Source organism: Polypterus senegalus, chromosome 4, assembly GCF_016835505.1.
Source record: "Polypterus senegalus isolate Bchr_013 chromosome 4, ASM1683550v1, whole genome shotgun sequence".
NCBI lineage: Eukaryota > Metazoa > Chordata > Cladistia > Polypteriformes > Polypteridae > Polypterus > Polypterus senegalus.
Window position 1 is genome coordinate 197,330,275 of NC_053157.1, and position 17,756 is coordinate 197,348,030.

Here is a 17,756-nt window from a genome sequence, read left to right on the forward strand (position 1 = left end):
ACTATCTACAATAAGTGACAGACATTGACAGCTCACTTTAAAACAAAACACAGAAAACATTTAGAATCTTAAAAGAAATCTATTATATGGCACTAAGTAGGAGTCAGTTACAATACTGTATATGAAAATGTTGAAACTGACAGTTTGTTTTTTTGGAGTATATTTTATTTATGGTATTTAGGGAATGTCTGAATAACAACATATAAATATGAAATTTAAAAAGTATAGAAGAATTTGCTCACAAAGATGTAGAGGGCCAAAATAGACTTTAGGGAGAATCATGTAGTGTAAAAAGATTACAATATGCAAGCTTTCGAGGCAACTCAGGTCCCTTCTTCAGGCAAGAATCATGTGAAAAGTTGATAGGAATGGGTGCTCATGGGACAGTGATACCTAATACATTTTTAAATACAGAAAGACACTGTAGGAGCAAGGAGGCCTAAGGAACATAGCAAATGCATGTTTAGGTTCTGTATCCAAAACTGACAAGAATCAGGAAACAAAGTCTCTGTTGAATGCTTATCCCACTACAGCTTTACTCTAATGAATTAATTTCTAAACAGGATTAACTTGCTGGTCCAACATTCAATTTAAAAAATAGGAACATAAGAAATTTGACAAACAAGAAGAGACCATTCAGTCCATCGAGTTTGCTAGTTTAGCTAATGGTTGAGATGTCCCAATATCTCATCCAGATACTTCTTAGGACTTGTGCTTGTTTATTCTTAGTGAAATATTGGAAAAATGTTTTTTTTTTTTTTTTACAGATTTAGAAGGGTAGATTTAAAATAAGAGGAGAACATCTTCAGAACAAATGTTAACACACAACTTAGGATACTATACTTTATTTACAAGGACTTGGAAAAATACTGTATGAGTATTCCCTGTAACATATTATTCTGACAAAAAGCAGAAGTGGTGGTAGGTTTGATTTAATAAAAAAACAATTGCTCTCTTATTTGTTACTGGGTAATAAGCTGTTCTTATTAGTAATTAAATGGAAGTAATTAAAAATGTGTTGTGTTCAAGTCTACACATACTGTTGTTATTATTATCATTTTAATATCAATGAAGCTCCAATTTATTCTGATAGAGCACAATGTATAGCAATGTATTAAGGTCACATGGTAAAAAACAAAAAAAACATAGGAACAAATTATTGAGGACACAATGAAGAAAAATGTCTCAAAATTGTTACTTTAATCTGAAAATTAAAATTTTTAATCTTATTTTGTGATTAAACTCTGTCGCAGTAGTCACAGTCCCTTGAACCCTCTTACCACCCAGCTCAGCTCGTCGTCTGGGAGCTCAATTCAGTCCTTTTATATTCCCCGACCCGGAAGTGTTCCCAATCCAACAGTCCACAAGTCCTTATTCCTTCCGGGTCAGGGTAAACAATGCTTTTCCTCACCCTGGAAGCCCGTTGCTCTTCCTGTGACGAATTTCCGGTTCATAGTGCACAAAAAAGTCCACTGGCCTCCCGACAGCGACTCCCAGTGGCCCCCAAGGTATCCAGCAGGGCTGTGCATAAAAACTACATAGTCCATGAGGCCCTGCTGGAATTCGGGAGCTCCTCCTGGAGGCCTGGGGGTGAGGGCCGGAATATGAAACCGGCCATCCATTACAATTCCCCCCCTTAGCGACGACCACTGGGACGGAGCGTCCAGCCCCACGAGGGACGTCCTTGTCAGTCGGGCTTTGTCCGTGTGCTCCAGGTCCCCCAGAGAACCTAAGGCGAATGGTGTAACGGTTGTTCCTCCAAGGACAAGCTCGCCAAACGTGTCCTGACTGACGACAGTTGTAACACTGCCGTCGTCCTCCCTGTTGTCTTCCTTCCCGAGACTGAAAACATCTCAGGAATTCTGTTAACACCTCCCTTTCGTCCGCCAAGGGAGGTTTTACGGTCGCCTCGCAGCTCTCGACCCGTTTTTCTATCTTGTCAGGAGACCCACGCTTTACTTCTGGGATCTCCTGTTTACTCTGGGGCTTGGACACAGCTGGGGACTCTCTACCAGAAAGAGAGTGCCCCTTTGCTGTTTGTACGCCTGTTAATTTATGTTTTTTAAGTGGCGGTGTCATCACTTGCCGCATCGCTCCGGGTAACAGTTCTGTTAACTGTTCAGCCTACCGGTACGATCGGTGCTTCCCCCGCTCCGTCTGTCATCACGCCCCACTCTCTTGTCGGGTTTGCAGTGCATTGGCACCCGCTACTTATTAACCATGGGCCAGTTTGCACTGCGTCCCTTTACACTGTACGGTACCAGTCTCACTCACCTGTACCGCCACATCCAGCATCACGGGAGCCTCCCGACCAAAACGCCATAGATAATCCCATATCGCTTCCAGCGGTGCTTCAGCCATCGCTCCCAACTCTTCCAGCTGTTTCTTAATGTCTTTTAATCTATACTAATAAAAGGCAAAGCCCTCACTGACTCACTCACTGACTCATCACTAATTCTCCAAGTTCCCGTGTAGGTAGAAGACTGAAATTTGGCAGGCTCATTCCTTACAGCTTACTTACAAAAGTTGGGCAGGTTTCATTTCGAAATTCTACGCGTAATGGTCATAACTGGAAGCTATTTTTCTCCATATACTGTAATGGAGTTGGCCGTGGGGGGCGGAGTTTCGTGTGACATCATCACGCCTCCCATGTAATCACGTGAACTGACTATCAACGCAGTACGTAGAAAACCAGGAAGAGCTCCAAAAAGCACTGAAGAAAACATGCATTATATAATTGAGAAGTCAGTGAAACAATAACAAGCGAGCGACTGACATTTACAGCCATATTCATGAGTGCTGCGACTTCGGAAACAAAGCACGGTGTAAACTTAAAGTTTAAATTAAGTTCATAGACAGGCTGCCGCTCGTGTTTGTCATGCCCATGGGTAATGCGGGATACAAGTTTAATGAGAGGACGCAGGATATAAACGAAAGATTTGATCACTTTGTAACTAAGTTAAAATTGCAGGTGAAGGGCTGTGCTTATGCAAATTCCGAGAGACTGTGTTTGTGGGGGATTGACAGTTAAGCCTGGTGGGGGAGTCACGTCATCATCTCCCCTCTCATTCACCTCATTTCGCTCTGAGCTGAGCTCCGCGGCTAACGCCGTCTTCCAAAGCAACTTCATCACACTGCCACCAAATACTCACAGAAAAATCCACAAGTTAATACACACGCTGTCTCTAGAGTTTCTCCACACTCAATGTATTCCTCGCGTTTCCTTTATACCCTCTGATCTCCGATTTCAATTCAGATGCGTCCAATTTCCAGTAAGACTCTGCTGCGCAATGACAAGTAATAAGTTTCAGGAACAGACCCTACAAAATGATGCCATTGATTTCAGGCAAGATTGCTTTTCTCCTGGACAACTATACTTGAATTCTCAAAAGTGACCTCGTGCAGCTTCGTCATATTATAGCCGGAGTGCAGCCAGAAACTTTTAAGTGCCGGGTCTTACTTAACATTAAATTAAGCCGTGGACATCGCAACATCACACAAAAGAGCAGCTCACATGAACTGACTGAATGCAGTACGAGTGATTACTTCCATGCATCAAACCTGTTCAAAAAACGCATTACACAATTGACAAGGTGATGGCTTTATATGGCGTTCGTTTATAAAGCAGCGGAGAGGCTGTGTGAAGGCAACTACACAAAAAAACAGCAGAGCGCCACACTCTGAATGTATTCCTGGCATCACCGTTATACCCTCTGATCTCCCATTTCAATTGAAACGCCTCAAATTTCCAATAAGGCTCTGATTCGCGATAACAATTAATAAGTCTCAGGGACACACCCTACAAAAGGTTGCCATTGATTTGAGGCAACATTGCTTTCCTCCTGGACAAAACTATACGTTGCATTCTCAAAAGTAATATATATATATATATATATATATATATATATATATATATATATATATATATATATATATATATATATATATATATATATATATACACCCGATCTACATACTGTCAAATAAACGAACCACACACCCTAGCGCAACATGAGAGGCTTCGCTTTAGTGCTGACGCCTGAGGTTGATTCATGAGAGTGGGTGCAGTGAGTGTGTACTGCCTGATGAGCCCATCAGGCAGTTGGATTTAGTCTTTAAATTTCTATGGTGAAGAAAAATTTATGCAATGATGATTAAATTTAACTTTCATTCCTACTAAACATATTTCTGTCGACCAAATAAAAATTACTTATATTTAAAATTTAAATAGAACTTGAACAAATACGATAGTTCATAATACCCACGCAGCACTAAGTGCCCGTAAGATTAGGAGTCATCCGTTTTAACAAACAGCGTATTGCACTGATACGAAATAGCCTGCCCATTATTTAGGAATTGATCAATTAAGATTTTGTACAAATAATGTTTTAAATTTTTCTTCCTCAATGGATTCTGGCACCCCAAAGGAGATATATATATAGACTAGCAAAATACCCGCGCTTCGCAGCGGAGAAGTAGTGTGTTAAAGAAGCAATGAAAAGAAAAGGAAACATTTTGAAAATAACGTAACATGATTGTCAATGTTATTGTTTTGTCACTGTTGTGAGTGATGAGTGTTGTTGTCATATATATATATATATATATATATATATATATATATATAAATATAAATATAAATATATATATATATTTACACACACACACAAACATATATATATACATATCTATACATATACACATACATATACATACACACATACATACATACACACACACACATATATAAACATATATATACATATACGTACATATCTACATATATACACACACAGCTATTTCGTATCAGTGCAATACGCTGTTTGTTAAAACGGTTGACACCCGCTTCATGCGTGGATATTATGAACTATCGTATTTGTTCAAGTTCTATTTAAATTTTAAATAGAAGGAATTTTTATTTAGTCGACAGAAATATCTTTGGTAGGAATGGTAAAATCAGACAGGAATATTATTCCTGAATAAATCAACTCAAACCTTAAACAACTTATAATATTTTGCTCTCCATAAAAATATATCCTGTCTAAATTATACAAGTTAGAAATAAAGTAAACATTAAAAGAACAAACATTCAAATTTCTTTACTCTTATGTAATTTTATATTTTATAAAAATAAACTTAGATTTTAAATATCCCAAAAGATTTTGCTCTCCATAAAAATATATCCTGTCAAAATTATACAAATTCAAATATGAACATGCTGCATAACAAAACCTGGAAATATAAATAAAATGTGTTCCTTTCAGCAATAACAAATCAAATCATTCAGTTGTCTTTGCTCATATGTCATTTTAGAGCTGGACGCCTGGCATCTTTTTGGCCACAGGTTCGTTTCTGTTTGTGTGAGGTTCTGTGTTGTGGAGATTCTCAGGATGGATTGCAGGTGCTCATCAGTGAGGCGACTCCTGTGTGCTGTTTTGTTAGTCTTTATCACTGAGAAGAGCTTCTCACACAGATATGTGCTACCAAACATGCACAAGGTTCGAGCCGCATGTAGACGGACTTTTTGTTCTTCAAAGTCACCAAAGCGCCGTGCAAACTCAGTGCGCAGTGCGCCAGTTTATCAGCAAAGTGCGATTTGGGAACACCGTAGTGACGACTTGGTTTAACATTACTTGGCAACAGGGAAAGTGGGGCAAGTGGTTGTGTCTCCCATAAAAGCAGCTCAATTGAAATCACTTTGTGATTGTGCACGGGTAAAACGTCCGCTGAAGTGTCAGATTCTTATTTAATTCTTCTGCTTTCTGTATCTTCTGCATTGCATTCAGGTCTTTCAGGTTACCCTGATGTTTTGTTTTATAGTGCCGTCTTAGATTAAATTCTGTAATTACAGCCACATTAGCTCCACAAATGAGACACACGGGTTCAGTAAACATATACTCAGCCTCCCATCGGTTTTAAAGGCTCTATTTTCAGAATCAACTTTTCTCTTCAGCATCGTGTGAGCTAGCTTCGCAATAACTTGCAGCATCTTAAGGTAGACTTGATTAACGCGTAAGTGTTAGGCAAGGCAGCTGAAGCGCTGCATTATGGGATCTGTAGTTTATTGTGTTACCAGCGCTTCATATACCCGGCTTTAATAACAATAATACAGTATATAAAATGATCTCGGGCGGATATAATTACACGCGGCCGGATGTGGCCCGCCCTTGAGTTTGACACATATGGACTAAATAGAACTTGAAAAGATATATTTTTCAAATGTGATCGCAATTCAGATAGAGTTGACGCGACTACAGCCTGCATGCCTCAATAAGTCATCCTCCCTCGCTCTTACTTTTTACCGCTCATCTAATGAATACACTGAGTATGGCTTTACCAAAACAATCATTGATGGCGAATAAAGTATCCATTATTCGAGTATGTAGATCGGGTTATATATATATACATATATATATACCCGCGTATCGCAGCGAGAAGTATTGTGTTAAAAAAGCTAGAAAAGAAAAGGGAACATTTTAAAAATAACGTAACATGACTGTCAATATACAGTATTTGTTTTGTGAGTGTTACTGAGTGTTGCTGTCATCAAGGATTTGATTATCATTATTTCTTTCAATCAGGTTCGTATTTGTAGGATGTGTTGTGTTCAAGTTACATTCCGTGTTTGTCAATCGCTGTAAAGATGACAGGTTTCATTCATCGATTCGCTTCTTACTGCATCAATAAACAGCTCGCCTTCTTCTTTATCTGAGACCTGACACACTGCATGCACGGGTTTTTTACACTGTCTTCCTTTAGCGGACATTGACTTTTTCCAACGTGTGCTTTGTTTCCGCAGTAGTTGGATTTATGAATATGCTTGTATGTATGAGACGCTTCATATTTTTGCTGCCTTTTCAATTGTGTAATTCGGTTTTGTTCAGCCTCTTTGGAACTGTTGCTTTTATCTGTGCACTGCGCCAGTTCACGTGAGCCTCGGTGTACATGCATCGAAGGTTCCCAGCTGTGCTGGTGCCATCTCGTGCTATGTCCATGGCTGTATTTAATGTTACCTTAGTCCTGGCACTTAAAACTTTCTCTCGCAGTTTCGCTGAGTTTGTGTCAAACACCACCCTGACCATCTCATCTTCCTCTCCATAAGCACAGTCCTTCACCCGTGAATATTTACCCGTGGCAGTTTGCTATTGGATTGCCGCTGACGGACGGCCTTATATGGGCAGGCACTAAATTACAAACGCCAGCGCAGCCTGTCTATGAACTTAATTTAAAGTGTAGGTTTACATCGTGCTTTGTTTCAAGTAGCAGAACTCATGAATATGGTTGTATATGTCACCGCCGCTTCTTATTGTTTCGCTGCCTTCTCAATTATATAATGCATGTTTTCTTCAGCGCTTTTGAGGTCTTCCTGGTTTTCTATGTACTGCGTGATTACGTGGGAGGTGTGATGATGTCACACGAAACTCCCCCACGGCGTTGAAGCTCATCTCCATTACAGTAAATGGAGAAAACTGCTTCCAGTTATGACCATTACGCGTAGAATTTCGATATAAAACCTGCCCAACTTTTGTAAGGAAGCTGTAAGGAATGAACCTGCCAAATTTCAGCCTTCCACCCACACGGGAAGTTGGAGAATTAGTGATGAGTCAGTGAGTGAGTGAGTGAGGGCTTTGCCTTTTATTAGTATAGATATACTGTATATAGATAGATATATAGATATATAGATATAGATATATAGATAGATATAGATATATATATATATATAGATATATAGATATACAGTATATATATCTATACTAATAAAAGGCAAAGCCCTCACTCACTCACTCACTCACTCATCACTAATTCTCCAACTTCTCCGGCCGGCGAGATCATTTTATATACTGTATTATTGTTATTAATGGCCCAGGTATATGAAGCGCTGGTAACACAATAAACTACAGATCCCATAATGCAGCGCTTCAGCTGCCTTGCCAACACTTACCGCTAATCAAGTCTAGCTTATGATGCTGCAAGTTATTGCGGCTAGCTCACACGATGCTGGAGAGAAATGTTCATTCTGAAAATAGAGCCTTTAAAAACCGATGGGAGGCTGAGTATATGTTTACTGAACCCGTGTGTCTCATTTGTGGAGCTAATGTGGCTGTAATTACAGAATTTAATCTAAAATGGCACTATGACACAAAACATCAGGGTAACCTGAATGCAATGCAGAAGATACAGAAAGCAGAATAATTAAATAAGAATCTGACACTTCAGCGGACGTTTTAACCCGTGCACAATCACAAAGTGATTTCAAGTGAAGCTGCTTTTATGGGAGACACAAATGCACCAGTTCACCTTGCCCCACGTTCCCTGTTGCCAAGTAATGTTAAACCAAGTCGTCACTACGGTGTTCCCAAATACGCACTTTGTTGATAAACTGAGCGCACTGAGTTTGCACGGCGCTTTGGTGACTTTGAAGAACAAAAAAAGTCCGTCTACATGCGGCTCGAACCTTGTGCATGTTTGGTAGCACATATCTGTGTGAGAAGCTCTTCTCAGTGATAAAGACTAACAAAACAGCACACAGGAGTCGCCTCACTGATGAGCACCTGCAATCCATCCTGAGAATCTCCACAACACAGAACCTCACACCAAACATAAACAAATTTGTTGCCAAAAAGATGCCAGGCGTCCAGCTCTAAAATGACATATGAGCAAAGACAACTGAATGATTTGATTTGTTATTGCTGAAAGGAACACATTTTATTTATATTTCCAGGTTTTGTTATGCAGCATGTTCATATTTGAATTTGTATAATTTTGACAGGATATATTTTTATGGAGAGCAAAATCTTTTGGGATATTTAAAATCTAAGATTATTTTTTATATAAAATTACATAAGAGTAAAGAAATTTGAATGTTTGTTCTTTTAATGTTTACCTTATTTCTAACTTGTATAATTTAGACAGGATATATTTTTATGGAGAGCAAAATATTATAAGTTGTTTAAGGTTTGAGTTGATTTATTCAGGAATAATATTCCTGTCTGTTTTTACCATTCCTACCAAAGATATTTCTGTCGACTAAATAAAAATTCCTTCTATTTAAAATTTAAATAGAACTTGAACAAATACGATAGTTCATAATATCCACGCAGACTTGCACGTAAGAGCGGAGTTATCCATTTTAACAAGCAGCGTATTGCACTGATACGAAATAGCTGTGTGTGTATATATGTAGATATGTATGTATATGTATATATATGTTTATATATGTGTGTGTGTATGTATATATATATGTATTTGTGTGTATATATGTGTGTGTATGTATGTATGTATGTGTGTATGTATATGTATGTGTATATATGTAGATATATATGTATGTATATATGTGTATATGTATAGATATGTATATATATATGTTTATGTGTGTGTGTGTAAATATATATATATATATATATATATATATATATATATATATATATGACAACAACACTCATCACTCACAACAGTGACAAAACAATTACATTGACAATCATGTTACATTATTTTCAAAATGTTTCCTTTTCTTTTCATTGCTTCTTTAACACACTACTTCTCATGGCTGGTATTTTGCTTGTATATATATATATATATATAGATATAGATATACATATATAGATAGATGGATATATACATATAGATAGATATAGATATAGATATACATATATAGATAGATAGATATAGATATATATATAGATAGATATGTACATATAGATAGAGCAGTTTCTCGAGATCCCGCAGTTCTAAATCGTTATTTAGTTCGGCCAGAGGTAGGCTATTCCCCTCACTTGCCTTACCTTCCGGCCGGGAGCCAATAAGAACGTCCACTCCTGGCGCGTGTTCTGCTGGGTTGCGCAAAGGGGCTGGGACTTGGAGATTGTATAGAATCGGGTGGCCGCTACCGGCCGACTATGATCTGCCTTTTTTAATTTGTCGGCGGACCATTTAGTCACGTCCCGCTCCTCTTTACTTTTATTTATAATTGCTGCTGCTTCGCTCGCCTCCCCCTTCCCCTTCAGGGAGCTCGGATCCATTGGGGGATAAATGACCTCACCGATGGACCGAGGTTGACCTTCTCCTTCCCGACTTCCCTCGAGTGAGATCACGTGGTCGGTTTCGGCGAACAGGCAGGTCTCTTCCTGGTCAGGTGACCCCGGTTCACGCTTTCGGCTTACCCAACCTGCCCCAGGATAGTCCACATGACTGTTCTTGGCGAATGATCTTCTTCCCTGCAGATCCCTAGGGTGGCTAGACCTGTTGATATAGCGGCCATCTTGCCCTTGTAAAATGTATGCCTCCATTTGACCATCGGGTTTCCACAGACAGGCCTCTGCAAAATAAGAAAAAACAGTTCCCGGCGCCTCGGACGTTTTCTCGGCACCTACCTCCGGACTAAGTTGACGTGTCCCACGTTCACTCAGGTAGTCCGGCGGATCCGATATCTGACAGCCTTCCTGCTGCCGTACCGCTCGGGCTTTTCCAGCTTCTATCAGTGCCCTGTCTTCCTCACTGCCCGTCAGGTATGTCCACATCGTCTCAGCCTCAGTTAGGGTCTGTTTCTTCGGGTTATTCCCACCCTTCTTGCCTTTTTTCTTCCCCATTGCCTCCTGATTCATCAAGGCTCAGTATTGTAGCACTTTCTTTAGCGAGTGGCTTTTTCTTCCACTAAGTGCTCTTCAACGGGACCTTCTTAGGGTCGTCTGGGCACACACATTTTGTTTTAAATGCAGGTTCCCTGCCAACAGACGGCCAGAGAATCCTGCCGGCTACGCCAGTGTCGCAGTAGGGGGCGCTAGTGCTCCCTTGAACCCTCTTACCACCCAGCTCAGCTCGTCGTCTGGGTGCTCCCTCAGTCCTTTTATATTCCCCGACCCGGAAGTGTTCCCAATCCAACAGTCCACAAGTCCTTATTCCTTCTGGGTCAGGGTAAACAATGCTTTTCCTCACCCTGGAAGCCCGTTGCTCTTCCTGTGACGAACTTCCGGGTCATAGTGCGCAAAAGAGTCCACTGGCCTCCCGACAGCGACTCCCAGTGGCCCCCAAGGTATCCAGCAGGGCTGTGCATAAAAACTACATAGTCCATGAGGCCCTGCTGGAATTCGGGGCCCGTACATGCTCTCGGGAGAGCTCCTCCTGGCGGCCTGGGGGTGAGGGCCGGAATATGAAACCGGTCATCCATTACAACTCTAAATGTTAAAATAAAATGTGATCATGTGATCCCTAAGTTTTCGACCTGCAGAAACAGATGAAAACATCTTGAATTTACAAAAGTGACAGCACAGACAAGTCTGTCCAGGTATGAATTTAAACGATTAAAGATGAGTTTACAATGCAGTCATGCACAGAATTCACTCTAGCTCCATATGCGCAAAGCATATAATTATTCAACTTAAAATCTTTTATCGAGCACATCTATCTTGTTTAAAATTGTCCAAAATGAATCCAAATTAACATCATTCTGGACCAAAAGTTTTAAATGCCTTTCAGAGTCTTGCTGTCACAATCCCTCCTAATCCACTAACAGCTGTGGTCAGTGTACCTCCAGATGGGCTTAAAGTGGAGAAGGACAAGCAAACTGTAATTGCATTTACTTCACTACTGGCACATAGACTTATCTTGATCAACTGGAAAAATCCTAGCCTACCTCTTTGAAGTCAGTGAGTAACTGATGTTATATACTATTTGAAATTGGAAAAAATATAATTCTCACTTAGAGGATCTGTTCACAACATTTTTAGAACCTGGCAGGATCTAATGAATAACATTATAGAATAAACATTTATATTGGGGAAAAGGATTATCTTTCCTCTTTTCTACTCTTAAAGTTTAACTCTGGTTGTTGGCCTTCCTCTCTTTCTCATGGGTAGGGGTTGAATTGAGTTTAGTTTTGTTAAATTTGAGTTGTTTGTATGTAACGTTACTTGATTATAATAAATTCAACAGAAAGTTAAAATTTAAAAAAAAAACAAAACGAAAAACACTGTGCGGGGAATGTTCCCGCCTGCACGCATTACTTGCTGGGATAGGCTCCAGCTGTCCCACAACCCTGCCTCAGATAAGCAGGTTAAGAAAACAGATGGATGGAGATTATTCAATGAAGACAACGTATTCACTCTTATTCTGACACACAGACACCAAGTGGACAGCTTAGTGGCATTTTATAAATTCTTTGGTCATCCTTAAATGAATGAAACTAATTGCATTATGTATTAAAATTCCAAGTCTTTCAGACAGAACATGCTGTGTTCACTTCTCAAATAAACAAGTTAAATATGATTCAATGCAAAAACCTCACATGACAATTTATGAAGGGCATTTTCCATAAAGCCGTGCCAATATATGCCTATACCTTGCTTTCCAAATGCTGCAGGTTTGCTGACATGCTGAGTTGTATTTTATTGCTCTGCCGCCACTGTCTGAGGTTTGTAACTGATGTCAACAGGATGCATGAAGGGTACAACTGCTATCACCCAGTAGCTGCCTAGCACTTAACTATTCATTTCTTGCCTTTTGACACAATGTTGAACCGGCACAGGTGAAGATACTGTCGGTATTCCCAGGGCACCTTTCCACAATATCCCTAATAATAATAATAATAATTCTTTGCATTTATATAATGCTTTTCTCGCTACTCAAAGCGCTCAGCAATTGCTGGTTAAGGGCCTTACTCAAGGGCCCAACAGAGCAGAGTCTCTATTGGCATTTACGGGATTCGCACCAGCAACCTTCAATTGCCAGTGCAGATCCCTAGCCTCAGAGCCACCACTCTGTCATAGAAAGCCCTTAGTGACTGCAAAATCAGCTGTACGTTTAATATAAATATTGTGTAAGTACCTGGATCCTGAGCTGGAGGGCGACAAAACAGACACAGAATGGAATGAATGTTCTTCTGGATCTGATTTATTTAATGCAACCATCATGTCTCTATCAAATGTACCAACCTCAGTTCCTGCCCTTCTATTTTCTTTCTTCCCACTACTTCACCAATTGGTACGAATATTTAAGGGACATAGAAAAATCTTTGTTAAAAATGCTTAATTATTCGATTCAACCATCCATCCATCCATTTTCCATTCCCGGTTATCCAGGGACAGGATTGTAGGGATGTTGGAGCCCATCCCAAAAAGCCAATTTAGCATCACTAAATTACCTAACCTGCATGTCTTTCAAAGGAAACTGGAGCACTCTGAGGAAAACCGTGAGGAGAAGATGCAAACTCTGTGCTTGGAACGTCTGGAATGCAAACTCCTTACTGCATGACAGCAGTGTTAACACTGCGCCACCATTCCACCCACATCTCTGACGGTTAACAGTATAACATGTTTAAATGAAACATACCTATAAAATGTAATAATATAAATTCTATAATGCATTTCACCATGAAAATTATATTCAGGATAAATATTTAGAATTCTATGCATTCAGAGTGCCGTCATGTCATGAATTCAACATAGTGTAACGACCTTAAGGTCTGGAACTATGAAGGACATGCTATCCAGGGGGCTGCGGACTGTCAAAGAGGGCATGAACACCTGAGAAGCCAGATATAAAGCAGTGCATGAGCAGCAGGTAGGAAGGAAGCACAGACACTGCACTTAGAGAGCATTTAATCGGGCCTCTTGGCTGCTAAAGCTCTTTGACTTGGATTATTGGCCATCGATAAGTCTTGGATGTGGACCCTAGGTTTGAGTCGGCTGTAAGAGTAGGGGATAATATGGCACTGCAATCACAAGTGAGCTGGACATTGTGGATGAGCTGGCAAGAAAATAAAGACCGTCTAGCAAATGGTGCCATTGAACAATGGGGTTGTCACGGTAGGGGAACGTTGAAGAAACCAGTGGTGCTTTAAACGGCCACTCAACAGCAATGGGTGCAAAGAAGCTAACTCCATTTCATCATCTCCTGCAAACCCCAGGTCATTACAATATTCTTTGTGGCAACCTGTGGTTACTGTCGGAGCAAAAGGAAGCCCAGATCTTTTGGATAATGGGAGCTTTACCCAGGTAATGGTAGGTTTATCCAATTTTCAGTCTTTACCCGTAACATATTTATTGTATATGTTGTCACACACTTGCAATTAGGGGGCAGCCAGAAGGACCAACAAAGCGCAAAAACTCACCGGAAGGGGATCTAGGACAGTGTACTAATGCTTCTCTCCTTTTTTCATCAGAAAGACCGAAAACCAGACGAATCCCGATATGTGGAATCTCCGCCAAAACCCGATCCTATCATAGGAAGAACTTCCGTATTCCGACCATCCCCATGTGATGACTTCAACCCGGTTGCCCTCTGATGACATCACCTCCACCTCATTCTGTTCACATCATCTCCTCCCTGCACCAATTTCCGGTACATCCAGCATAAATCCAGCAGCCTTTCTCACATCATGGTCGAATGTATATGCTCATTTTTACTGTGCTGTACAAAGAACAAGCCATTTTTGGTTCATCGACAGTATATGGGGATGGTTCCCCAACCCTTAATCTGTCTTTCTGGTCTCTTTTCTTCACAATGTATGTCATTTTTTTCATTTAATGTGGGAGACCTGTTTTGTGGAAGCTGGTTCAGCTGCACCATTTGCAGTTTCACACCATATGGTCCATGGTAAATCTGGCAATAAAAAATTTCTGTGGTGCCCCCTTCCCTTGATATCCTAAGCACGTACTTATTTTGTTTAATGGTTAATAGAGCCCTGCTTTTTAGGAAGGTAGCTCAGGTTAGCACGCCTACAACATGAATTGATTCAATATAATTCATGCACAAATTCACCTTTTAAACATTTAAACGCGTAGATTACATACACAAACTCATGTTTAATCTTTTAAACTCATCCATTAACAGCCTTGAATGTGCTGTCACATTCTTACTTAATAGTCTAAAATTCGTCAAATCCAGTTTGATATCGTGGTAGCATTGGACACAAGGCATGGAAGGGATGAATTTCACACAACAATGCAGGAGCAATTTAGAGTGAACCAATAACCTAACACAAATTGTTTTGATGTGGGAGAAAAAGGGAATAACGGAGGCAGGTTATGAATACAGTTACCCATGATGCCCGTCATCTCTGTGACTTTGCATTGTAATAGCCAGTAACAGGAAATTCATGCACGGGACATTTGAAACACCCAACATGAAGTATAAAACAAAACAAACAAAAATGAAAATTTTGGAGGCAAAAATTCGTTCTTGGCTTAAAACTGTCATTCTAAACTTAGTATAAATTAAGAAAATGAAGACTGTTTTTCTGTTCTTTTCTTTGCCTATTTTCCAACAAGCCTTTCCCTTGTTTTGTTATTGCCAACTTAACCCAAGCCTATATCACTATTCCAGAAACGAGACAAGGACAATAATTATATAGAGTAGCAGTCCATCAAGCCCAACTCTGAATACCAAGAGGAAATAACTGCCTTATTTGGTTTATTTTTGAGGACATTCATAAAAAGAATTGAAGCAGTTCCTTCTTACTCTTGTTTAATCGTCTCCAGTTGTGAACGTGCTACGTTTAGCTGCGTCTCCATTCTTTTCATTTCTTTGTCATGAGAGATTGAAAGCTCTCTTATTTGTATGTCCTTCTCTTTAGACTCCTAAGAACAAAAAAGAAAAAATGACAATGTCAAATGCTAAACAAATATTTGACAAGTTCTCGAGTAATAAAGGTCAACTAAAATGAAAACACAGCATGCCAGAAAAAACAACAACAAAAAAAGTACTGTTCCTTCCAGAAGAGGTAGACAGCTGACATCATTTAAATACAACATCAATCAACTTATAGACATGGCTAGTCATTTAGACGTGACCAGGGTTTTTTAGAAATACTTTCACATACTGGAATTAAATATTTAAACAGACAGGAGTACTAGGGTGTTGTATCATGTTAGCCATTATGAATGTAGTGAGAAGTCAAGCAAAATGACTCCTTTTATTGGCTAACTAAAAAGATTGCAATATGCAAGCTTTCGAGGCAACTCAAGCCCCTTCTTCAGGCAAGATGTAATCAAAGCTTAAACAGACAGGCTTAACTAATTACTCATTTTCACAAATGTCTGAAGTTGACATTCAATTGTTTTAATCAACTTATGGAAATTTCTTTTACTGACAGCTGCTTATTTAAAAATGAAACAAAGATGGATGAACAGCCATCCATAGAATCGATTTAGAGTTTTGTTCCCATAAACACTATATTAAATCCATTACAATTAAGATTGCGACTATCAAATTTAAGAAAAGACTTTCTCTACTTTATTGAGTGATTACAGTGTTGAGTAGCATGGCGGTGCATCGGAGTTTTGGTTTAAATGATGTGCACACTATTTTGACTGGAGAATGGAACTGGGATTGACATGGAGGAGTGCGGTTATGTGGGTGGGTTTACTTTATACCACCCTGACTAGGGTCAGTTCCTGCCTGCGTACAATGCTGTCATGGTTTCAACTTGTCTATAAAAATAAGTACAGTGTAAACACAATCAACTGATTTAGGGTCATTAATGTTTTCCTTTTTAGTGATTGCTGTGCCCACACTATTTTTATTTTTAAGCTCAAAATAACCAAACCTGGAGGACATTAGACACAACCCAGCTAACCTTGATAAAACAAGATAATGGTCATCAAGACTGCAGTGCTGCAGCATTCTTATTTTGAGATTACTAATATCATTGCTTATGATTATTTCCATTTTGCAATAGTGCTAAAAGTCATTTCTTCCAAACACACTCTAGGTACATATCCTTCTTCAGAAGAAATAACTAGCATCTCAGCTTCCTGCATTTTGTGTTGCTGGCCTTTAGCACAACAATGACAATGGAGTGGATTAATAAACTTTTCGAGAAGTAAGGGTGTTTTCATAGTTTAGACAAGCAAATTAGATCGGTCCTATTGCTAAACAATTCCAAAGTTAGAAACTCTTAGGAAAGAAAGGTCGCTAAGTGATGCGCATGGGAGCACATTTCCATTTATACTTCAAGGTCTCAGAAACTGTGCGTCACAATGCCAGCTATGACCCAGCAAAGAGACATGATACTAATTATTTTTGCATGGCTCTAAATAATTATTATTATTAGTCCTGCCATGTTTTAGCTTTTCATATGCTTCATAAAAACCATTAGTATATGGTGTAATATACTACAATACTGAGTATCAATCCATCCATTTTCTGAAACTTTATTTAGCTGTGAAGAGCCCATCTTGTCAGCATCAGATATAAGGCAGGGAACAACCCTGGAGCAGGCACGTGTCCATTGCAGGTTAGAGTCACCAATCAGCCAAAAAAAAAAAAGTCTTTGGAATATGTGAGAAAAGTTACATGGACCCCAACAGAATGTACAAAAAATAACAAATCCACACTCAGAAATTATGTAATGTCAGAGATGGCTGGGGTGGCAACCTGGCCGGGACGCCCAGGAGGCCCGGAGGATAGCTTGCGCCTTCCCCAGACCATGTGGGAGCGACCGCCCTGGTACCTTTGGGGGCCACGGGTACAGAGCTTTGAAGCTCCACCTAGTATGGGCCCGTGGTCACCGCCAGGGGGCTCCCCTATGCCTTTGGAGCCCTGGACCTCAGCACTTCCGCCACACCTGGAGGTGCTGGGGGGAAGAGGAGCAGGGACACCCAGAGTGCTTCCACTGGGGTGTGTCAGTGGAAGATTGCCGGGACACACCTGGAACACATCCAGGGGACCATAAAAGGGGCCGCCTCCCTTCATACAATGCCTAGAGTCGGGAGAGAAGAGAGCTTGGTGGAGAGGAGTGGAAGTGGTCTGAAGAAGAAGGCATT

At 40.0% G+C, this 17,756-nt stretch overlaps 1 protein-coding gene across 1 annotated transcript in view; it reads right to left on the bottom strand.

The window, feature by feature from the left end:
- LOC120527905 (mitochondria-eating protein-like) overlaps positions 1-17,756 on the bottom strand; it is an 84,053-nt gene that overhangs the window by 50,607 nt on the left and 15,690 nt on the right. The window contains exon 4 of the mRNA XM_039751844.1: positions 15,451-15,569. Coding sequence (XP_039607778.1) covers positions 15,451-15,569 — 119 coding nt within the window. The remainder of the gene's footprint in view (positions 1-15,450; positions 15,570-17,756) is intronic.